This window comes from Culex quinquefasciatus, chromosome 2 (genome assembly GCF_015732765.1).
Source record: "Culex quinquefasciatus strain JHB chromosome 2, VPISU_Cqui_1.0_pri_paternal, whole genome shotgun sequence".
Lineage (NCBI taxonomy): Eukaryota > Metazoa > Arthropoda > Insecta > Diptera > Culicidae > Culex > Culex quinquefasciatus.
In genome coordinates, this window is record NC_051862.1 from 121,329,650 (window position 1) to 121,354,420 (window position 24,771).

At 40.4% G+C, this 24,771-nt stretch overlaps 1 protein-coding gene across 2 annotated transcripts; it reads right to left on the reverse strand.

Annotated features, from left to right (window-relative positions):
* Window positions 1-268: 268 nt before the first annotated feature.
* LOC6034122 (ralBP1-associated Eps domain-containing protein 1) lies at window positions 269-22,893 on the reverse strand. 2 transcript variants are annotated; one of them, XM_038253410.1, is made up of 7 exons: window positions 22,539-22,893; window positions 22,188-22,401; window positions 7,818-8,662; window positions 3,871-4,471; window positions 3,645-3,813; window positions 2,917-3,581; window positions 269-1,937 (listed from the first exon to the last, which is right to left on the reverse strand). In XM_038253410.1, exons 2-7 carry the CDS (start codon window positions 22,356-22,358, stop codon window positions 1,458-1,460), a joined length of 2,931 nt encoding a protein of 976 aa, XP_038109338.1. In that variant the 5' UTR covers window positions 22,359-22,401; window positions 22,539-22,893; the 3' UTR covers window positions 269-1,457. The 2 variants fall into 2 exon arrangements, with proteins under 2 accessions (XP_038109338.1, XP_038109339.1); XM_038253411.1 differs by having other exon boundaries at window positions 22,188-22,469.
* Between the last annotated feature and the right edge of the window lie 1,878 nt (window positions 22,894-24,771).

The window sequence follows — 24,771 nt, forward strand, 5'->3', positions numbered from 1 at the left end:
TCCCTGGGTCCTGCCTCGGTGGAGTCACTGGTAGGCAGTTGGACTCACAATCCAAAGGTCGTCAGTTCGAATCCCGGGATGGATGGAAGCTTAGGTGTAAAAAAAGGTGTTTGCAATTGCCTCAACAATCAAGCCTTCGGACACCTAGTTTCGAGAAGGAATCTCGCAATCGAGAACGCCAAGGCAATGCTGTAGAGCGAATAATTTGATTTGATTTTGATAGTTGGGACTTTCTTTCAACCACAAACAAAATCAAAAACTCCAAATGTGTCGTACAATCATAACATCATCGGCTTTGAGCTCTTTCTTGTTTTCTTTTTTAATTTGTAGATAGATCAAAAGCTAAGATATACTAAACATTACGCGTTTACATTGTGTTTTGTTTTATTTGATTGATATAATGGTTGTTTTGTTCGAGTGGTTAGCTTCCTAACTAAAGTAAAAAATATTTAAAACGCTGACGCTTGACAATGAAATGGGGGATCTTGGAATAACTTTTTTTTTATTATAATCCATTTTAGAACCTCGGAAGTCTCTCTCTTGAGAGAGAGTCCTTTTCCGTAAAGATAATACTTCGTTTTCTTTTTTCTGCTTCGCTGTCTCAAAGAGTGTTTGTTTTTTCAAGAGAAGCGTTTTAAAAAATAGATTTAAATAGTTTATACATCTTTATAAAAATAAGTATCTCTGTGTATGGGTGTGTATGTGTATTTGTGTTTTTTTTTCTTGTTCTTATTGTTTCCGCTCATACAACCATCATTAGCAACACATTCGAAAAAAGGGTCATTCATTACTTTGTATTCAGATCGTTCAGGATGCTTAGCACAATCAACGTACACTAAACTATATCATCAGCTCGTTTCACAGTTTAGTTAGTTTCGATATACCTCTCGTGTCATACAACTAGGTCAACCAAACCGTTGGATTTATTGTGTTTGTGTTTTTTTTTTTGTTTTTATAAATACGGAAATGCGTAGGGTTCGAGCGTGTAACATTTGTTCAATATATTTTAATATTTATTTTCTTTTCAAAAAGAACCTGATAATAAACAAACATGAGTGTTGACATTCACTGCGAGTCGATATCGCTCCGCCTTCTTGCAATTCTCAATATATCTTTTCAGTACGATCACGCAAAGAGTTACTTTTTTTGTAATGTTCGCTTTTTAAAATATCCGGTTTTAATTTTACTTTTGGCTTAGACTACAGTTGCTAACAGTGTTTAAAAATGTTTATCTTTTAATCGTTAGATTTTACTGCGTTTACAGAGCTACACCAACCAACCAACCAACACAAACACACGCGTTCTGCTGGTTGTTGGATGAAAAGCGCCTAACATTGCGTGGGGGATCAAGTTTTGAGGACATGCTGCACTACGATATTTTACATCAAATTTTACACTTTTGGTTCACCAATCAAATCAACAATCAACGAAGACGACAACGACGACGACTCCGGCGCTTACGGTTTTGGCCCGGCTCCCAGGTTTTGCTCCTGCAGTTCGATCTTTATCCGGATATCTTCCCGCTTCTGCTGGATTTGCAACAGTTCCTCGCTCAGGTCGCTGCATATCCTCAACAGCAGCAGGTTCTGCTCCTTCAGGTGCTTCAGCACGTCCGGTCCGTGCGCCGTTTCGCTGCCCTTGAACCGCACCTGGCGTAGGCTGTCGCTGAGCAGCGAGATTCGCTTCTCGTACTCGTGCGACGAGGACTCGACACTGCGCGACGCGACCAAGGGTGGTGGCGGCGGCTGCGTTGGCGATTGAGATCCACGAAGCTGCTGCTGCGACGGCTTCCGGTACACCTCGAAGGCACTGTTGTGGGGTGCCGTCTGGATTGAGGGACCGCCGCCGCCACTGGTTAAGCTGCCGCCACGCGTTGAATGGGTCATGTTGCCGCTGGCGTCCAGGTGGATCGTGGTGACGTTGTTTTCCGCAGAACTCTGTGAAAAGGGCGAGGATTAGACATGGGGTGGCTAATATCCCAGGGTGGCAACCAGATTTCCAATTTCCAATTCCCGGAGTTCTCGCTGTTTGCACTAATTTTAAATCTATTCCCGTTTCATTTAAAAAATATATAATATTTCTTTCCAACTTCTACAAAATACGTGAAATATAACAGGGAATCTAATTAAAATATTTTAGAGATAGGCTCTTTGGTCTACATATTGCGATGTTGTAGGAAGGACTTCATTTATTAAACCGTTTTTTTGCAATATAATTTATTCTAAAAAGTATTTATCGGAGTGCTCTCCAATCATCGATAATGTAGAGAGAACTTAGTCAAGCAATACAAAACTTGGCTCATTTCTATCGAACACTAAAGTAATCAAACAAAAATTCTTTTAAAAAAATCACTACGCAAGACAAATTAAACGCGCGATCCGCTGCTCGCGATCGATCAATGAAACTGGGAAAATCATAAGTACTCCACAAAATGGAAGCCCAAAATCACGATTCAACATGAAAAGCAACCAATTGACCATATCGCACACAATAAGATCACTTGAAAAAAAAATGAAAAAAAAAACTGAGAAAACACAAAACCACGAAAAAAAAACTCCTACAAGAAACCACGTCGCTTCACTGCTCGCAATCGACTGAAATTAACATGTTATGTTGTAACACAATAACTTCGACGAACAAAACCGGCGGCGTGCCTTCCGATCAACGATGATAAAGAAAGGACTGATTTCATCACTGCAAGAGTAACAAAAAAAAATCACGATCAGTCCTGCAGAGCAACCGCGTGGCCCAGCTGCCCGAAATCTCCAATAAACAAAAAAAAAAAAAAAAAAACATGCGATTTTTTACATGAAAAACATAAACATATTTTTATGCAGGCCAAGGGTGGATGATACCTCTATTTTTTTCTTTTTCGGGAATAATCGTATTCTGAGGTAGAATGTCAGAGATGCTTACCAATCGTGTTCCGTCGGGCGCCAACGAGTTGGGGAATTGTGCGAAATCGGCAAACCCGGGATGGCTCTCGGCCGTGGGTGTAACGCGCGGCGGGACTTCCGGCGGCGGAGGCATCCGCATTTGGTCCTCGAGCTGCTTCGTGAGCGCTGCGTTTGCGTTGCTCAGCTTCAGCTTGTTCAGATCTAGGCTGCTGCTTCGGGTGTGCCGATGCTGGGTCGGCCTGGGAGGTGGCAACGGTGGCGGAGGTTGATCCTTCTTGTTGCTGGCACTGTTCGTTACGTTGCAAACGGCGACCGGATAGCTGGCCACCGTGGCGGTGCTGTTGATGATACTGTTGAAGGTGGCCGGATCGAGCGAGGTGGTCATTGCTGGTGCCGGCTCGACGCCTCCGGTCGTTGACGTAATACTTGGTTCCCGCTGGGGTGGCGGCGGAATCGCTCCGAACCCCTTCGACGGGGGCTTCTTCGGCTGGGGTCTCTGAATGGCGCGCAAATCACCGCTGGTCAGCGAGTCGCGTGGAGTTTGTATATGTTGAGGGTGTAGCTGCTGTTGGTGCGCTAACTGCTGCTTCGGACTGCCGTCGTCCCGTTGTACGATCAGCACTCCGCCATCGCCGGCGACGCTGTAAACTAGGCTGCTGCTGTCGGCAACGGCGGCTTCCGCACCTGGAAGAAATCGACCGTGTCAGAAAGTTTGCTACAATTGAACGATAGTAGGAAACACCCTACCGACAGGAGTTACACGAAGTGGCACTGGATGTAGAATTTGTGGATTGGACTCAATTGCCTGCGTTGTACGCTGCATGTCAAAGTTTACCGGCTTTGGCCCAGGACTAGATACATTTGATGTAGGAGATTCCGTGAATTTGGTCCATTCTTTACTGGAGGTGTTCCAATCCTGAAACGAAGAAATTCAAGTTTAAAGAAGTGCTGCGTTGACGAGTTCCCAACTCACCTTATTGTTCAACGTGTTTGGCGGAGTAATCGGCTTGCTGGCCTGCGACGGAGGCGATGCAATGTTGGTCGGTGTTTTCCGACCACTAGCTACCTTCACACTTCCCGTGGTCGATGAGATCGTCGGGGGACTCTCCGCTTCTCCGGCGTTGCTTTTCGAGTGACCAAACTTAAGCGGCTCCGGATGGGGCAAAATCCGCTTGTATTCTTTCGTATCAACCAGACTCGGTACCTTACCAGCACTTTCAGTGTTATCGTCGCTCTCCAGATGAAGCAGGTCGGCCTCCTCAGGTTGAGATTCCCGCACGTGGTTCCCTGAGGCATCACCTCCGGCACTATTCACACCGGAAGCAGAACCTCCACTATGCTGCTTCGGCAAGCTGCCTCCTCCGGTGCCGGCAAATAGCGAATGCTGCAGCAGCGTTGGCATCAGACACGGTGGCAGGGAGGCCGGAACGGGGATGTTGTTCCGTCGCAGGACCACCAAATGCATGGCGGCGGTAAACTCGGCCAGGTTTAGCGCCCCATCCCGGGTCACGTCGCACATTTGCCAAATGTGGCGTAGCTCCTCGATGGGGATGCGAGATTTTTCGAAAAATACCCTAAAAAGAAGGAATTGGTCGCATGATACCTAGTTTCCGGACATCAGCTTTACAGTGTGGCCACTCAAGTCGGGAAATCGGGAAAGTCGGGAAAAAGTCGGGAATTCGCCAAAATCCGCCAAAAATCGGGAAAAAGTCGGGAATTTATGATTTTTGTCTAAAAGTCGGGAAAAGTCGGGAATTAAAGCATGCTTGAATGAAATAGTAGTATATGCAACAAGTTGCAAAAAGATGATTTTTTCAGCACGAGTCGTACATTTATCCAACGAGGTTCACCGAGTTGGATAAATACGAAGAGTGCTGAAAAAATAAAGTTTTGCAACGAGTTCCATACAACATTTTTTGCAATTCCAAATAACACACACTGAGTGAGATTTTATGTCAAATTTTCATGTATTTTTTCAATAAATCGTTTAAATAAAAAAAATGTTGAAAAGTGTTACTTTTCGAAACAAGTGCTGAAAATTTCAACTTTTCAGCACCCATTTCAGTGCTGAAAAGTAGAACTTTTCAGCATTTATTTTGAAAGGTGTTGCTATTCGATTCTGTTATTTTTGGTACAGAAAAGTAGGCTATTTCGTCGTTCAATGACAGGAAAAGTAAATAGTTTCACGACGGAATTGCAAAAATAAATTTTTTAACTCTTGAATAATTTTGTAATATTTTGTACAATTCTCAAATTGAATTCACTCAATTCTGCTTTAATAACTTACTTTAAATTTAAGGTTCTTTTCACTATTTCAATATACTTAAATATGGAAAAGCTGTTTAAGACATTCAAAATCTTAATTAATATTGGAGTCTTTGACACAGATCTTCATAATATTTTTCATGAATCATATGATCTCTATAAACTTTTGTTTATCATACAAGAGGTAAAGTTAATGAAAAATTAATATAAAAATAGAGCCTAATGGCCAGCTTAGAGTTATGATTCTATTTTATTTTGTCACATAGATTGAATATTTTCAAACAGATTCCAACTTGAGTTTAGCAATGGTTTTTTGGTAAATATTTTTAATTGTTTAACTAAATTCTTTAATTACTTAAAATATGTTTTTTTAAATGTTGCCGTTAAACTTTTTTTGTGAGTGTGGTTAAATTACTACTATACATAAAGCTTGATTTACAGTTTTCGGAAAACTTAAATATCGAATAAAATCCAAAATTTAAAAACTTTTTTACGCTTTGAAAACATAAAGAAAATTTTTAAATTGCAAAAAAATAATCCAAGAAATTTAGAGTTATTGCAAAACTGTTTAAAAAAAGTGGTAACACATAAAATCATATCTAACTGAATATTCATTGAAAAAAAAAAACAGTTAAATACTGACCACTAGATAAATTAACACTGATTAAAAAAAAACAATATCAAAAATTACAAAATTAAAAAGGGAACCAGGCATTTTTTTTATGAATTTCTTGACATTTTTCTAAATCCTTTGAATGAATAATTTCTGCAATTATGTTTTAATCATTCTTTGATTTAAGTTTAAAAGTTTAAAAAAAATAGGAACGAAATTTTAAGTTCAGTTATCTTTAACTTTTTGTCATTTCCAATTGAAACGAAGTATCAAAAACTATACTTTTGCCAATTTAAAAAATAACATGAATTTTATAAGCATTGTTGAACTTTCGATAATTTTTTCAAATACTAATTGTTTATGTTTCTACTCTGAATCATAATAATGAAGTTTGTGAAGTTTTTTTCAATTGTTGTTTAGTTTCTGTATTTACAAAAAATGCCAATATTTGGATTATTTTTAAATTCATTTAATTTTTTTTCGGTGGTTAATATTGACTTTTCTTATAGAAAGTTTTTTGTTTGAAATCATTCTTTAGATAAGAAATGCGTATTATTTGAGCATTCTGGAAAAGTCTGGAAAAAGTCGGGAAAAAGTCGGGAATTTGAAAATGGGATTTGAGTGGTCACCCTGGCTTTAAAAAATATGTAGGTATGTATAATAAACAACGAACACAAAATTAGCTGATTTCCTTTCATATAGGGGAAAGTGGGGCAAGTGTAACAAGCTAAGGAAATGCTCGTTTTAACCCATTAAAAACGTTAAAAAATCTGTCGGATTTTTTAGAATCATCTTATTCCAGGTCTTGACTGAGACTTTGATAGAACAAGTTTAAAAAAAAAATCTGTTTTTTATGTAAAAAAATGATTTTAAAATTTTTGATTTTTCTTACGGTCTACTAAACTAGTGGGGCAAGGCAAACAACCCGTTGGGGCAAGAAGAACAATGCATGAAAAAACATGCTAATTTACTAACAATTGAACTATTATCACTTTGATACATCAGATTAGGATGTATTTGAAACGTTTCTTTCATTTTTAGATTAAAAATAATATTTTATTGAAAATTTGACCGTTTTTACGAAAAAAAAATATTACTTAGATGATAAATAGTAAATTTTCATGATATTATTATATCGTGTATGGACATTTTTTTTTAAACAATTGTTTATCAGTTTTTAAGAACTTTTATGTATTTTTTTTCACAATAAAATATGTTGCTGCAGCAATTCGTATTTTTTTTTCCATACTAAAAATCCATATGGTACACTTACCCCACCAAAACAATATTTTTTAAAAGCTCTCTACAAAAATAACCAAAACATAAATCATATTTTATAATACGTGCAAGTCATTGGTAGGGACACTACTGATCTAGGAAAAATAGAATTTTGATAAAATGAGGAAACAAAGGTTTTGAAAAAAACTTCATTCAATCTTATGCCCCGTGGCGTTTACGTCGTTTTGGCGGTTATCTGGTAGTACAATCAGCTAATTACATTGCTAGCAACAATTCCTTATACTGGAAATAATCAAAATTGATAAAATTACGGCCTTACGAGCGATTGTTCCTCTTGCCCCATATGGTCGTCTTGCCCCACCTTCCCCTACCATAAAATTTCATGTACAACCATTGTGGAACAATACATTTCGTAAGACCCATCGGATCCGGGTCATATATACAGTACTTGTTCGGTAACTGGGCACTCGATAACTGGTCCGTAGCCTACTTTAACAGCAGACCAACGTCAAAAAATTTAAATTATCAAAAATTTTTAGCGTTTTAAATTGTTTTTGAATTGTTTCAAGATGAATAAAATTTTGAAATTTGAAATAAAGTAAATTTCCTAATTTTTTTTTATGATTTTAATTATTTTTTGACCTGAAAAAAAACATTTTATATTTTTTAACATTTCGGTCATAATTTCTTTATGGTCGTCTTTGACGATGGTAGATCATTCCGATCATCGAGAAATCTCGATCGTGTCAAGAAATTGCGATCGAAATATTACAATTGCGTGCAATCATCACCACTGTACTTACCTAGCAACTTGTCCACTGACCAGCCCGTGAACGTCCGGCTGGATGGTCCGAAACTGTTTCAGATAGTACTCTTTCTGCGTTTGTGATATCTGATAAAAGTACTCCAGGTCAATCTCCTGGTCCTCGTCGCTGCTATGCTTATCCGAAGATTCTTCCTCCGTGCCGAGAAGCTGCCGCTGTTCCTCGCAGACCAGTCCCTGCCACAGGTTCTGGTTCGCCCACGGCCGTTCCGCTACACTGTTCGTTGGCGTTGGACTATCACTCGCCGTGCTCCAAGCCTCCGGAGATACCGACCCGCCAACCCCGCCGACGCCACTGTTTCTGCCAGTGCCCTCGCCAACGAGCTTACCACCGCCGTGTCCCTTCACGTTTACGATGTGATGCCGTTCCGCGGACCGTAGCATCGAATCGTCATTGTGGTCCACCTCCGAGTCCGTGCTGGGTTGGTCCGAGTTGGTCACATCGCCCCCGCTCGTGGACACGTTGTCCATCCGTTCACGACTGCTGCTGCCACTGCTGGTCGTCGTCACCGTCGTCGCCGTCGTTGTTGCGAGCAGTTCAATGAGATCTCGACCACTTTTGATGCCGTAATGACCATTGCGTTCGGGTAGAACTCCACCGGTGCCAATTGACGCGGCCGAAACGGCACTGCTAACCGAGGGGGGAAGTGTCGTTGGCGAATCGATCCAACTGAACTGGGGCAGCGGCAGGGTCATCGTCGACGTTAGGATCTCCTCGCGTAGTGGCACCGAAGCTTGGTAGGCCGCAATCAGCTTCAAACATCCGTAAAACTGCTGTCGCGAGAGATGTAACGCAGTCTGTGGAACACCAACCAGCGATGTTATCTGCAAGTGATAAGAACAAACCAGAGAGTGCTCAATGATTGCGGACTAAAACATCTTTTTTATTAAGGTTTATAAAGTTCTGCCCTGAACACGAAAAAGAAGACGAGGACTACGTCAAGTGCCATTCACCTGCGAGCGAGCACAACAACAATAATGATACCGATAAAGTACCACACACCGGTACTAACCGTAACGGCGCACACTCTGTCCCGCAGGCGGTCGTAAAAATAGCAAAGTAACACTGATGTACCTACAACAATATGCCACAAACCACCACCACCACCGGCAGCGGCAGATAGATAGTACAGAATGCATAAAATTGGCGAGATGAGAGAAAGAAAAAACAAAACAACGAACGACACCACCAGCCTCTCATACAACAACGTATTAAAGGTCGCAACATTGACCCGCTGCTGCTGCTGCTCCTCTTGCATCACATCCCGTCCTTTGCGCCAGATTATTCAATACAGAAGAGGCCGATCAGGTGTCGGTTGCCGGTCTCTCTAGCTTGCTCGTCATTTGATTTCCGCCCGTGCGTTGGATGTCGACGCGCAAGCCGTGTCACACACTCTCGGGGTTAGTACCTATAGTGAGTCAATCAAAGTGGTGACACAGGAAAAGCAGAGCAAGTTGTTGAACCTGAGAGGTTGTTTAGTTTGCATCATGTTTTGAAATTGAGTTGCTTTATTTATGAAACCACTTTCTTTGACATCGTAGCTCGGAAGGCATAATGGGAAAGGTGGAACAAGACAAGAGAAACAATCGCTCGTAGGGCTGTGATTATAACAAAACAAAACTTAAAATTTCTAGTACAGTAGTTGTTCGGTAACTGGGCTGCTTTTTAACTGGGCGCTCGATAACTGGGCCGTAGCCCAGTTAAGAAGCAGACAAATGTCAAAAAATCAAAACAAAACGAAATGACCGAGGGGTTAATGGATGCGATGCAAAAAATTTACCACTCCAATACTTCTAACTAACGTGAAATTTGCCGAGGATTCCGAATAAGACAAAATTGAGAACAAAAAGTGCCGCTATGGAGGCCTACAGGGCAAAAACTAACGTTGTCAAATGTTTGTTGTAGAAAAATCGAAAAACTATGGGAAAAACTGCGATTGGCCAAAAAGTTAATACCGTAGGCTTATAGTCCATGAGATTACCTATCTTTTGACCTATGGGAGTATGGGCACAGACAAACAGACGTGACTCTCCATACAAATTATTTTTGAAATCCATCGTCCTTCATCAAACCACCAAATCACGGCGACACCAGCGCTGCCTGGTGAGCTTATGCCGAAGCGCAGCCCAAACACACCAATACAAACCCATTACTATCATGTGTCATGTCAGTGTATGCGTGAGACAATCAAGCCTTAACGATTGTAAACATTAACAGCTGTTTCGAAATAATTTTGTTGTTGCTGATCATCAGTAACAAAATCAAAATAAATGAATCAAGACCGACGGCCGAAAATGACGATGGGTCGGTTCCGTTTCCAATGGCAGAACCTCATGAGGCAAATCATGCGGCAGCACCTGCAGCGATGCAAGACAGACATAATGACAGAGACCACACCACTGGTCCTCCCCGTTGCTTGCATGTTCCGTCTAAGATTCCTCCTCCACCGAAAACATGAACCATTACACCTGACACCAGATATCCCGGTCACGAAAACACCAGTAGTGGCCGCCGGAATAGGAAAATCCAATTTAAAAAGGCCAACAAATTGACGCTGTTTACGTGGATCTATCTAAAGCCTTCGATAAGGTACCGCATGCTCTCTTACTGGAGAAACTGAGACGCTATGGCCTTCCAGAATGGATCGTCCGATGGATTCATTCATACCTTGCCGATCGCAAAGCCTTCGTCAAAGTAAGATGCACTTCCTCTCATCTCCTCGCAATTCCTTCCGGAGTCCCGCAAGGTAGCGTGATTGGACCCTTACTTTTCATTTTGTTCGTGAACGACCTGTGCAGTGTCCTCGAGTCGGACAAGCTGATGTACGCAGACGACCTGAAAGTGTTCCGATCAGTTAGCTCGCCTCTCGACAGCTGTGCACTCCAGCAAGACATCGATCGCCTGTTACGCTGGTGCACTGCCAACGGAATGGAGGTCAACGTACAAAAATGCAAAATCATAAGCTTCACGCGCAAACGAACACCTCTCTTGAGTAGCTACAGGATGGGCCAAAACGAACTTGAACGGGTGAACACTATCAAGGACCTGGGTGTGACGATCGACAGCAAAGCGTGCTTCAACGAACATATTGCACTGACAACAGCGAAAGCTTTTGCCACCCTCGGATTTCTTCGTCGAAATGCAGCTGACTTTGTGGATCTGTTCGCGCTTAAAACAATCTATTGTTCGCTAGTTCGAGTCAACTAGAGTACGCCGTCCAAGTATGGGCACCTTACTACGCCGTGCAAGCTGAAAGGATCGAGCGGATTCAGCGAGCTTTCACCAGATTTGCTGTGCGACGCCTGCCATGGGTGCGGCCTCAAGGACTCTCCTCGTACGATGACAACTGTGAGCGGCTTAAACTCCCTGCGCTGGCATCACGACGGGTTCTACTACAGCGAATTTATGTATTCGACTTGTTGTCGTGCAATATTGACTGCCCTACTCTTTGCGATAAAATCACCCTACACATCCCAGCTCGTAATCTGCGCAACCCTGCTCCGTTTCTTGAAGTTCCTGGCCATCGTACGAACTACATTTATTATAGTCCCCTTAGTGCTTGCTGTCGAGTGTTTAATGATGTAGCAGATGTGTTTGTGTTTGGAATGTCAAAATGTGTATTTAAAACTAGGATTAAAAATAGGACATAAGGTGTAGTCTGTGCGGCGAGTGCCGAAGATGAAATAAATAATAATAAATAATAAAAAACTAACGGAATTGATCCCCACGATGATTTGGAAACATCTGCGGGGAACGTGTCCACGGCGCAATCAAGTTGCCAGCCAACAAAACCAAAAGGGCCGAATGAGACGAAAAAAGTCGCGAAGAGTGGCGCTCACGATCGACGCAACATCGTCAAAATGCCAAAAGGACGACCAGCAGCAGCAATCTGAGCAGCAGCAGTCCACGAAGGATAAGCAGGTTGCTCCACCACAGGATCCGGCTTTCTCCGCAGTAGCGGGCGCCTCAGCAGCAGCCTCGACTTCGGCAAGCAGTGGAGCCCCACATTAACTCAGTGCGGACGTTACGCATCGGCGGCCGTTACTGATCGTGTGGTCCGCCCTAGAACCGCCCTGGCGGACCTAGGGCGGGCCGCCTGGGCGGTTGAAATTTGACATTTGAAATTTTTCAATTTCGTCCGCCCTCCATCCGCCTTGGCGTGCCATGGGCGCATCGCCTGGGCGGTTCAAACTTATCGCTGAAATGTTTCAATATCGTTCGCCCCCCAATCGCCGCGGCGAGCCAAAGGCTGATTGCCGTGGCGGTTTGCATCTGAAGGAATTTATTTCGAATTTGACATTTCAGTCAGTTTTCAACGAGCTTCGGTGGGTGTTGTTATTTAATCGGCGGCTGATGATTTTCGTTGTTAAGTTTGTGTTGGGAGAAGTGTTGTGTTGTTTAGATTGTTAACTTATGTAAACAAACAGTTGAAAGTGCGTTTGAAATAGTGATTGAAGGTTGTTTTGCAAGAATAATCGTTATTGTTGGTGTAATTTATGTGACACCCCTTATAAATATTGTTGGCAGATGTGCAATCATTTGGAATACTTAGAATTTGATATGTTTCATTGTTGTTATGATTTGATTTATTCGTTTTTGTATGTTTGTATGGAAATTTTGTGTACATTTTGGTAAAAAGTACAGTCGACTCTCTGGCTGTCGATCTTCTCGATATCAATAATTCTCCATCTATCAATGAATTCTTCAGTCCCTTCAATCTGCATACTTCAATTATCTTCATTCCTCGATATTTTCCCTTGCTTGAAGGATCTCTTCCTCGACGGTCCCTTGGATTCCGTTTGCTTTAAAAATCTCTTCCGGTTGTCAATAATTTCAGTTTCTCATGGCTTGCATAGACATTTTTATTGGCGAAACGAAGCTTTGAAGGGTGTTTGACATTAGTTTGTTTTTGTTTGATGGACGTTGCCATGATTCTCTCCCATAGCTGGGTATCAAGAAAAAAATATTTTCAATCGAGTCTTCATTTTGCATCGTTCTGTAATCTGATGATTCTCTTCCTCGACGGTCCCTTGGATATTGACAATCAGAGAGTCGACTGTATATCTTTCCCAAGGAAACCTCTTGAAGAGTATCGAGGTGGCATTTACAAAGCGGATTTTGTGCCAATGTTTACTCAATTAATGTTAATGTTTCTTTGTGTGAATGTTAACACTCCAAAGGTTGCGGGTTCAGTGCCAGCAGTGGAGGCAATTAGTGGTGCAGAAGCGATTTTTGTCTTTCTTTTGTTTGACATTTTTTAGGTGTGCATGATGCAGGACGTGGGTAGGAAGTAATTTCAATTATTTTCAATTATCAGTTCAGCGGCAACAATATCATTTAAAATTGTGTTTAATTTTTTCAGCTTCCTGGATCATTTATAAATGAACTGCTTATATGTATTTATCTATTCTTCATTTGATTTATTTTAATGTTTATATCATTCCTATTCCTTGTCCTTTTTCTACCATTCCTCCATGCCATATATGATTAAATTTCATGAACTAACGACAGTTACTGAAATAGCAATGGAACCGTCTGAAGAATTTTTCTTTAAAATATATTTATCTTTCTTCCAGCTTCCGGGAATCTTCTTCAATTTTAATGCCTACATTTATCTATTCACTAGATGATTTATTTAAATGTTTATATCCTTCCTTATCCTATTCCTTTTCTTTCAGCAATGGAACCATCTGGAGCATGTGTCTTTTTAATTATAGTTGTTTGTTTTGCAGCTTCCCGGAATCATCTTTAAAATTACTGCTTATTTGTATTTATCTTTTCACTGTAAGATTTATTTTTATATTCATATCTACCATTCCCCCATACAATATATGATCAAATTGAATGACAAGAAAGAACATGGGGTGTAATCTACTAGGATACTTTCTTCGGATTAGCTGCGCTTGTGTTTGATTATATTAGAGTATGAATTGTTAACATTCAATACGTTGCATGTTTATATGTAAGTACCAATAATACATGAACATTTTAAATAATTAAGTTTTTAAGAATTATTTAAAGAATTATTTTTATTTGCAGGAAATGGAAAATCTTCGCAACAAGTTTGCTTATCAATATATTATTTTGTTTCTTTATTTTTTTCATCATTTCACCTCAGTGAACTAACAACGCACGTAAGATGTATTGAGAACAACATTATTTTGAAAATTATGTTTTTTTCATATTTTTGTTTTATTTCTAAATTTCAGCACACAAAATCTACCAAGATCTGCATTTCTTGTATATAAGGCACTTTGTGTTTTTTCAGTTTTAGATGAACTTGAAAAACACTATCAGAATCCTGAAGGAACCTGAACGGGTATTCTGCTTGGGCGGATGAAATATGTGGGTAATTCTCCGCCAACTCACACAGCAGTTGCCCCGACCCCTCTTCGATTTGCGTGAAACTTTGTCCTAAGGGGTAACTTTTGTCCCTGATCACGAATCCGAGGTCCGTTTTTTGATATCTCGTGACGGAGGGGCGGTACGACCCCTTCCATTTCTGAACATGCGAAAAAAGAGGTGTTTATCAATAATTTGCAGCCTGAAACGGTGATGAGATAGAAATTTGGTGTCAAAGGGACTTTTATGTAAAATTAGACGCCCGATTTGATGGCGTACTCAGAATTCCGAAAAAACGTATTTTTCATCGAAAAAAACACTAAAAAAGTTTTAAAAATTCTCCCATTTTCCGTTACTCGACTGTAAAATTTTTTGGAACATTTCATTTTATGGGAAATTTAATGTACTTTTCGAATCTACATTGACCCAGAAGGGTCATTTTTTCATTTAGAACAAAATTTTTCATTTTAAAATTTCGTGTTTTTTCTAACTTTGCAGGGTTATTTTTTAGAGTGTAACAATGTTATACAAAGTTGTAGAGCAGACAATTACAAAAATTTTGATATATAGACATAAGGGGTTTCCTTATAAACATCACGAGTTATCGCGATTTTACGAAAAAAAGTTTTGAAAAAGTTGGTCGTCATCGATCATGGCCGTTCATGGTCACCGGCGACAGACACGGACGACGAAACAAAGAGAAACGCAAAAAGTAACTTTTTCAAAACTTTTTTTCGTAAAATCGCGATAACTCGTGATGTTTATAAGGAAACCCCTATGTTTATATATTAACATTTTTGTAATTGTCTGCTCTACAACTTTGTAGAACATTGTTACACTCTAAAAATAACCCTGCAAAGTTAGAAAAACACGAAATTTTAAAATGAAAATTTTGTTCTAATGAAAAAATGACCCTTCTGGGTCAATGTAGATTCGAAAAGTACATTAAATTTCCCATAAAATGACATGTTCCAAAATTTTTTACAGTCGAGTAACGAAAAATGGGAGAATTTTTATAACTTTTTTAGTGTTTTTTTCGATGAAAAATAGGTTTTTTTGGAATTCTGAGTACGCCATCAAATCGGGCGTCTAATTTTACATAAAAGTCCCTTTGACACCAAATTTCTATCTCATCACCGTTTCAGGCTGCAAATTATTGAAAAACACCTCTTTTTTTCGCATGTTCAAAAATGGAATGGAATTTTGGGCGGATGAACTTTATATAGGGGGCGGATCGGGAGCGACCCGCTGGCGAACCAACCTATAGGGGCGGCCGAACCGTATATGAGAGGCGTATCAAGGGCGAGCCAAGGCGGTTGGGGCTTTTTGGGCGGATGAATTTTATATGGGGGGCGTATCAAGGGCGACCCGCTGGCGAACCAACCTACAGGGGCGGCTGTACCGTATATGAAAGGCGCATCAAGGGCGAGCCAAGGCGGTTGGGGCTTTTGGGCGGATGAACTTTATATAGGGGCGGATCGGGGCGACCCGCTGGCGGATCATCTTACAGGGGCGGACGAACCGTATATGAAAGGCGGGTCGAGGGCGAGCCACGGCGGTTGGGGCTTTTTAGGCGGATGAACTTTCTATGGGAGGCGTATCGAGGGCGACCCGCTGGCGGACCATCCTATAGGGGCGGTTGAACCATACAAAACGGCGTATGTGGGGCGGATGAACGGCGGGTGAAACATTTCAAGGCAAACCTGGGCGACCCCGGGCGAGTCGCTGGCGGACCAACGTCACGATAAAAAAACTGATCGTGCGCCAAATTGTTGCAAATTTTATCCGCCAGCGGGTCGCCCGTGGTCCGCCAAATCAATCGCTGGCGGATCGCCAGAGCGGTTTGGCGGTCCGCCAGCGGACCGCCGGCGGGCTGCCCAGTCAATGTGGGGCAGGCCTATCTGGTTAATAGTGGGATAAAAGCAAGAGTGTGCCACTTCAGGTTTTCGGCACGGTTCTGGCACTCGTTCGGCCTCGTTATACTACTCCATCATGTCCGACCGCTTCCGGTCCGTCACGCTGTCCGAGTCGACCTCGTGAGGTTGATTCGTGTCCGACTGATACACGTAAATGTCCGTTTGCTCGTGTTTCCGCCGGAACACTACGTCCTGGACCGCTGGCTCTCGTCGTTCAGGTGCATTCGGCCGGATTCGAACTCTCCACAGATGAAGCAACCTTCCGGCGGGTTGAACTGGAGGCACTCGAGGTGGAAGGCTGTTTTTTTTTGTTTTCATTTGCTGCCTCGGACGTGCTCACGCTCAACTTAAAAACAAAAAAAAAAACTCGCATCACACACACTGAGAAAAGACGGGCGAGCTGTCACGACAGCAGCGCCATCAGCGCCGGGTGAGTGAATGCCGAAACAAAATTGAATTTTAAATAACCGTTTTTGGAGGACGATGGTTCGGCACTCGAGTGTCCCGTCTGTTTGTCTGTGGTATGGGTATTGGAGGCTGTTGCAAAAAGATATTAGGGTTTTTAAAAAAAATCATTTTTTAACAGTAATTTGCAAAAGATATGAAAAAAAGTCAAACCGATCCTGGATGTCTAAGACCCATTTTGAAGTGTTTCTAAAGACTTTTCAAATGCATCTACGAGAGTTAGAATTGATGAAGTTTTACGGAAATGCGAGCAATTTTAAGATTTTTTAGGTTTTTTAGACCTCAAACTTCGAAGCCCGTTTTACCCCGCTTCCCTTTGTCGTTGAGAGCTCATATTTGGCATGAGTTCATCTCATGTATAGACAAACAAACGCTGAAAGTTTCATCCAAATCGGAGCACATCGATACGACCTCTAGAACAAATCGAGCAGAATTTACAAATATTGCCTCTTAAATTATTTAATATAGATCCCACAATGCCTAGAAGAGGCCTCTCTTACTGTTGTACGTAAGCGTTGATTCGTTTTATGAATTTCTACTTAAGCTAACGATGTCCTATTATCAAAAAGATTTAAACCTGTTCCTACCAGATTTTACAAACAAGAATATTGAGATGCACATATTTACAAATTTCAATATCTTGCAATTTTACAAGTTATTTCCTCTTTCGTTTTCCAGTGATATTTTTTTTTAATTTCCTTTAGAGTTGGAATCTTGGTTGGAATGCATAGTAGGGTTCCTTTGTATTACTCACTCAAATTTTTTTACAAAAATTAAATCAATTTCTTCCTGTCCTTTTTTCTTTTTAATAATTGTTATAGAGTTCCTTTATTCAGTTTTAAATTCAGATAATCGTAACCGCTCAAGTCATCCAAGTGATTTAACTTCCCCCTGCCGATCCTCTATATCTTCCGGTGGTGTTCATTTTGTATGCAATACTAGTTCGGCCACTACCCTTTTTCCACAAGAAACCGGACTTTGACTTGAGGCCGCGTCCCCCACCTTGCTCCGTAGAACGCTTCGCTTCGCTAGGAGACGGTGATTTTAGCGGATTGCAGACTGGATTTTCGCCATGTGATGTGATGATAATTCCTAGCCTCAAAATTTCTTCGCGAGTTGCTTTTTTCCTCTATTGAAAGCTTTTCCATTAGAAATGAGAACACACGAAGAATTCGAACAACAATGCAAAAACGGTCGTTACCACTTGCCTAGGGAGCCCAAGTTGCCTAGGAATCGACAATTGGGAATAGAACCAATTCCACCTGAACTAGATTCTCACCACCATAGCAGCCGTCCATTGCCGGCCGCTCTAATCTCAACCGCGCACCAGGGACAAGGAAAGGGATTTTGAAGACGGGAAGTGTTGATGCTCCACTTTTTTTCAGAGTAGGTATTAAGGGAAAATCTCCACGGTATCCTCAAGTAGGTTTCGCTTGAAGTTGGACGGTTTTTGGGTAGGTGAATGGTCTGAGGAGCCACCCTAGGCGAGTGGTAACGACCGTTTTGGCATTGTTGTTCGAATTCTTCGTGTGTTCTCATTTCAAATGGAAAATCTTTCAATTCTTCTCATCTCTTATTGGATGAATTGTATCAGTCGCCCAGGCTTTTTAGCGAGGTATTTTTAGATTCAATTTCAACTGCGCTTGCAATGTTGCATGCAATCTTGTTTGAGTTCTGGTATTCAACTTGCATTCAATTTTATTCTTTGTCCGATTCTTGGATTCAACTAAATCAGTCTCAGTCCTCCTCAAGCTACCAATGCTCCACGGTTAAGTGGAAAGCATTTTTGCTTGCCAATCCTAAGGACAGGGGATCGAACCCCGCCGTGGGCTTCAAGTTTTTCATTTAATTCAAATTTTAATGAGTCCATACCTTTCGCGTTGGGAGCAGATGGGTATCGAACCCAGGACCATTCGCTTATAAAGCGAACATCGTAACCATTCAGCCACGACCGCTCCTTCTCCCACCTTGTTCCGTAAAACGAAACGAAAACTATGTCCGACCTTCTGTTGAAAAGGTAATTGATAGACCTTCCTAACGCAAAAAATCGAAGGTCTGGCTACCCTGTCTCAAGTTATGACCACTTAAGTGATAATATTATATTTTCTAAGTCCAGATTGTGGTTTGGAAATATATTTGCTGTTAAAATAATGTTTTTTATTAGTTTTTTCATTGAAAACATTTGCGCCGTATTTTTTGCCTTTTTTACTAAAGAATGGTATAGGTTTTACTTTATGGCTGGACGTCATTTTCATCTTCGTAAATAAGACGATACAGCATGAATATTAATCGGAAAAATCGCCAAAAAATCACACTGCATTGATTTTCGACGCTCTATCGATTCATCTTGACAGAACTCGTCTATCTCCAACCCTCGAATTTTGAGAAAATAAATTCCGTGGAGATCGAGTGACGTTCGTATGTGGTAAAATTTTGCCAAATTTTGTGTCGCGTCGTTCTCAGCTCCCCTGAATCCGATTTTGATTCTTCTGAATGTAGATGAAAGCTAGTGTGCTGAACCTGGGCGAGTTGCCGCTCAAATTTCGAAATATCCATCTGTTTTCGGATGTGGACAGACTTTTCAACAAAATACACAGTTTTCAAATGAAAATATGTTCAATTTTTTTCATTTTCATATATATCTTTTATTTATCGTTTTCGTTTTCGTTTTACGGAGCAAGGTAGGGGACGCGGCCTCAAGTCAGTCCAAGTCCGGTTTCTTGTGGAAAAAAGGGTAGTGGCCGAACTAGTATTGCATACAAAATGAACACCACCGGAAGATATAGGGGATCGGGAGGGGGAAGGTGAAAGAAAATTTGTGTTGGTGTGAGTAGTAAGAACTTGGATGACTTGAGCAGTTACGGTAATCTAAGTTTAACGCTGAATAAAGAAAATCTGAAATTGTGATTCAAAGTAAAAGGGCCCGGAAGAAATTAAATTATTAGTTAATTAAATAAAAAAAAATGTAACTAATCGGAGATCTATACAAAAGTTACCTATGATGTATTCCAAATTTAAAGGAAATAAAAAATACTAGAGAACAAAAAAAGGCAACTACCTGCCGACCTGTCGCGTCCGTCAGTAGTCTAGTCGTACATTACAACTAGAAACAGATCTGCCAATGAAATATTACACTTCGACCAAATCAACTAAGTACAATTATTCATCTCCGGAAACTAACTAACTTTAATCAACAACAACAACTATACTGTCTGAAAGTAAATTTAATCTCAAATCCTCAAATGTTTTATTACAACGCCAAATAAGGTAAAGGACCTTGTTTTTGAACCAGTCTTGCCGTTTCCAAAAACCAATAAACATAAATGAACAGTTCATAAACATAAATGAACAGTTCATAAGTTGAACACTCGTCATTAAGACGACTATTTCGTGCCTTTCATTTCATTAGGGCATAAAGCCTTGCAAACAAGAGTGCATCTCTATCATACCTTATGTAAACTGTAATTTAAGTGCAGGAGACACACTCCTGTTCACAAACCCCATGCGCCCTTTTGAAATGTTAGGCTCCATTTGATCGTCAAGGCTCCAGTAGATCCTCGATTCGCAACAATGGTCGATACAACCATAATCCGAAAACCATTAGTTCAACAGATTAACGAATTTTGTCCGATATCATCGCACTATTGATTGATCGAGACCCTATGGAAATTTTGACATATCAAAATGCTTTGTATTATTACTGAAATGGAAGTTTCAAATTTATGCACGTAACATTTTTTTTAAATAAATTTCAAAAGCCCACCTGGTGACCTTCGCCAACATTTTTCGTTTCTAATTTTATCCGAAATTTCTTCCTACATTCATAGCACAGACCATGCGTGAGCATCTGAAACAAATTTGACATCGATCGGCAATCCGATAGAACGATTTACTTTTTGCCTTTCTTACTAAAGAAAGGTATAGGTTTTACTTTATGGCTGGACGTCATTTTCATCTTCGTAAATAAGACGATACAGCATGAATATTAATCGGAAAAATCTCCAAAAAATCACACTGCATTGATTTTCGACGCTTCGTCGCCAAGTTGTCAAGTTGAGCTTCGAATACTGGCGCGAGAATGCTGGCGCATATATGTGCTGGCTCGACTTATACTCGTTTGTAATAGCTTGTCTACCGATGTTTCCTTCAACATGTAAGATATCGAAGCTTTTCGGTTTCTTTTGCTCTGTCCGTTTTTTACATAACTGTCCAATGTTTATGCAAAAACTTTTGTGACTTAGGACATTCATCCCGCTACAAACAATTTGTTTCCCGTGTTCTCCTAAAATCGCCTTTAAGTAGGCTTCATTTTGTCGTGATTTCGTTAGTTTATTTAACAGAGTTAATTGGATTCCAATAGGAGCTTTCAAAGCTTCTAAGCTTTATATCGTTTTCAATGTTTTCAATGTTCGCAACGCCAATGGCTATCTACCTAAGGTTCTCGCGATTGAGTGTGTAGTGGTGCGGTTGTAAAAATAGCTATCTCTGACTCTCTCAGTTTCGTAGATGCTGAATGGCAAGCTTCCCACTGTGCGGTTAACTCGGTTTTGTCTTGCGCCTGCTTTATTCGGTTTTTGGGCTCGTACCAAAACTAGAACACCAAAACCGCGGTATGTGTCGTCACTTGCGCAATGGAAGCTAGCTATGCTAGCGTTTGTCATAAACGCTTGTTTGATTAAGAACTTGTACGATTAATCATATTGGTGAAAATTGCGTTTTTTATCTCTTTTGGAAAACACATCATTAATAATACCTTGCTTTCATCATAAGATTTTTGGTATCAAGTCGATGTTGTGAATTGAAAGAAGTTATATTCTTTAGTAAGAAAGGCTCTATCTCACCCCTGGTGGGATTAAATCGGGTTTATTCTATTTTTTAAGTAGACATATAATATCTCGCTTTCTATTTCAAAAGTGCTTGTGTTCATAGGAAATCCATGTTTTGAAAAAAAAAAAAAAAAAAAAAACCAAAATATAATCCGAATCCGAACCGAAAATATAATTTTGAAATTCAAATTGTGTATGTAGAACCATTTAAAATAATTGCATGCCAACGCCAATAAAAAAAATCCTATGTATTTGATGATTGTACTTTCACGTGAGTCATTATAAATGTAAAGTTGTTGCGTGATTATAAATCAATGCTGCGTAGGAGTTGGATAATTTCTGACGTACGTGTTTTTTAAATGATTATTATGTAAAAATTATTTGTTTCCCAAGAACTTACAAGGGGAATTGAATGTTTAAATTTGAGTTTTATTTAAAACTATGGCAACATTTTGTTTTAATGCTTCAACAAAAAACAAATATTGAAAAACGCGTCTATTTCTAAACACGTCTTTATTCTAGAAAGGACTTGCAAATCAGCAAGGTACATGTTTTTTTTTTGTGTTTTGTTTGAAAAATATACATTTAGGTGTGCGCCCGTCGCCAAAATGCAGGCTTCATCAGAATTCGGCTAAGTATCAAATGTAAAGTTCTATCAAAATAATTTGACAATATTTTTTTTATTGGTATGGATAATACGAACAAACTTCATCATACGGTAACAGTTTTTGACGCAATCTCAACCAAACCCAAAAGCCTTCCCCCTGTCGTGCGATGCCCTCTTCCCTGTACAAACTTACCTTGTTAATTATTTCGTTGGACAGATTCGCCGATCGGAACAGCGAGGTGGCTTTGAGGGCCGGAATCTTCCCGCTGCTGTCGTAGTTGGAGGAGGATTTCTCCGCCGAATCGCTGCAGATTTTGAACAGATCATTGTAGTAGCGCAGCTCCGCCTCCGACAGCTCATCCATTTTATTTTTAATCTAATCTTTCGGGAATTTACTGCACCAGATCCTGCGGTGAGGGAATGAATTTTCGTGTCACTTTAATGATCTTTTGCGGGCGTCGCACAAATCTGGCCACTAAGAATTGCACTAATTAGCAAAATTTGCACTTTCAACACTTTTTATCTTTATTTTTTGCACACTTACAGCTGCTCCCTTTCTCAGCTGTTGGGGAGTTTTTTTTTTATAAATGCAAAGCGCCTGATAGGAACAGCAGGGAAAGGTGGAGTGGAGAGAAGAAAAGTTTTCCGACGACCCCTTCGAAATTTAAGCACTATTTTACACCAGATGCACCACGAAGGAACGAATTTATCACCGCTGCTTACGAGCGCACACTATTTTTAGCACAATTTACATGCAATGCACTGTTTCGCGAAACAATTTGGACCAATTTTATAAAGGATTTTCAGCCTATTTCCGCACTGCCACACCAAACTTGTTCCTGGTGACTCTAGCTGCTGCTGACACTAGTTATTTTGCTGCTGCCATCATTTTGCTTCACCCGCGATGACAGATGACAACTTGCGTGGATACAGGGGTGTGACTTGATGGGGTTGATTTGCGCAAAGTATAATGTCAACAATGTCAAAATGTGTGAATTGGGTACTAAAGCCCTATGTCAATTTTTTATGTACAACGGTAATGAACACGATAAAAAACCATTTCTGATCACTTTTTTTCATTTCAATGCAAAAAAAATTGATAAGACAACATTTTTTCGATGGATCAACTATGGTCCCCTTGGAACGAGCTGTCAAGTAGGAGCTTTTCTGTCAAGAAGGACCGCGAGGTTAATTGCACTAAGAAAAATAAGCTTTATCATTGTAAACAATAATATCAGCAATCTAAGCTTCATTTTAGGACCCAATTCGATTAAATAGGGTCCTAAAGTCCTATGTTAATTTTTATGTACAACGGTAAAAAAAACACCATTTCTGTTCCCTTATTTCATTTTAATGCAAAAAAAAATTACAGGACAACATTTTTTTATGGATCAACTATGGCCCCCTTTGAACGAGCTGTTAAGTAGGAGCTTTTCTGGCAAGAAGGACCGCGAGATATTTTTTTCAAAATTGATTTAAAAAACCATTTACAATTCGAACGCTATCTTCGCTTAAAAACCTGGATAGGATCGTTGAGTGATTTTTTACCATAAAAAAAATCTTATAAAAAATATCTGAGCGATTGTTGCTTCCATACATACCTATAACAAAACCGTATAACATTCAAATATTTGAAACTCGCAGTTTTAGTTCTTATTGTAAGGTACCGTAAACTGGGGTCAATCGGGACACATGGGGCGAATTGGGACAGCAGTTTTAACCATGTTGGAGCACAATATTTTGATATTTCTGGTTGGTTTCGGTTAGAACAGACTCATACCAACAAAATGTGTACATCTATTTCCAAATTTAAACGCTTTAAGTGTTCTAAAAACTGCTGTCCCTATTCAGACTGTAGTCCCGATTCACCCCAGATTACGATATGCACTTCGGAATAAACCGGTCAAGAAAAATTTCAAATGTGCAGCAGCGGCAGCGAAAGCATGCCAAAGATGGTGAAGAAAAGCCCAAAGAAATCGTTCCCTCTCTTTTGTTCTGCCGTTCGTTAAGCTGTTTCTTGACCCCCTTACTATTGAAGAGCATACTGGCCCTTTATGGTAAACATATGAATTATATTTCAAGACCAAAAAGGGCAAGAAGCTGTTGAAAAGAAGATAGTGTGGTGTATGGTGGCCATTCACCTTCTTATGCACTCCTTAAACTTATCTTCTTCTTCTGCTGCGCTGCTCCTTCTCTAGGGCCACTTAGTCACAGAACTCAACCACGTACTCAATGGTCCTTCCATCGTCATCTGGTTCCGCGGGCGATTCCCATCCTTTTTCCGGATCTGTTCCGTTAGTAGCACAGCTTCACAGTGAAGTAGGAACTGACGCACTGCTCGCAGCTACATAATGCGTTTTGAAATGTTAGCGTCGTTTGTTCAAAAAGTACTTTTTATACTAGTGAAATAGCAAGAGAGTGTCCAAATAAAGGACCTAAAAATAGCAGGGACGACAGAAAAGTTGCATTTTGCATCCTATTGTAAAAATTCCCACAAAGGTGTTCTGAATTCGTGGGTGTTCCGAATATGTGGGATGACTTTACTACGGATTTCGCGATATACTCAAAGTCAGAAGTATCCCTCAAAAGGGTACTTTCAATCTTCAAAAAGGATACTTTCTATTCTTTTTTAAAGTTCACCCGGCGTCACCCTTTTAAAAGGGTATGTCAAATTCAGTACATTTTCGATACTCTTTTAAAGGGTGACGACGGGTGAACTTGAAAAAAGGATACTTTTTACTTTGAGTGTAGGGACTCAGGCATCACACTGTACACCC

Coding starts and splice junctions, on each gene's coding strand:
- LOC6034122 (XM_038253410.1), bottom strand. CDS start 22,358: ATGGATGAGCTGTCGGAGGCGGAGCTGCGCTACTACAATGATCTGTTC. Junction 4,472..7,817: donor GTCAGTGGACAAGTTGCTAG/GTAAGTACAGTG, acceptor CCTTCTTTTTAG/GGTATTTTTCGAAAAATCTC. Junction 3,582..3,644: donor ACTTCGTGTAACTCCTGTCG/GTAGGGTGTTTC, acceptor GATTTCTTCCAG/GTGCGGAAGCCGCCGTTGCC.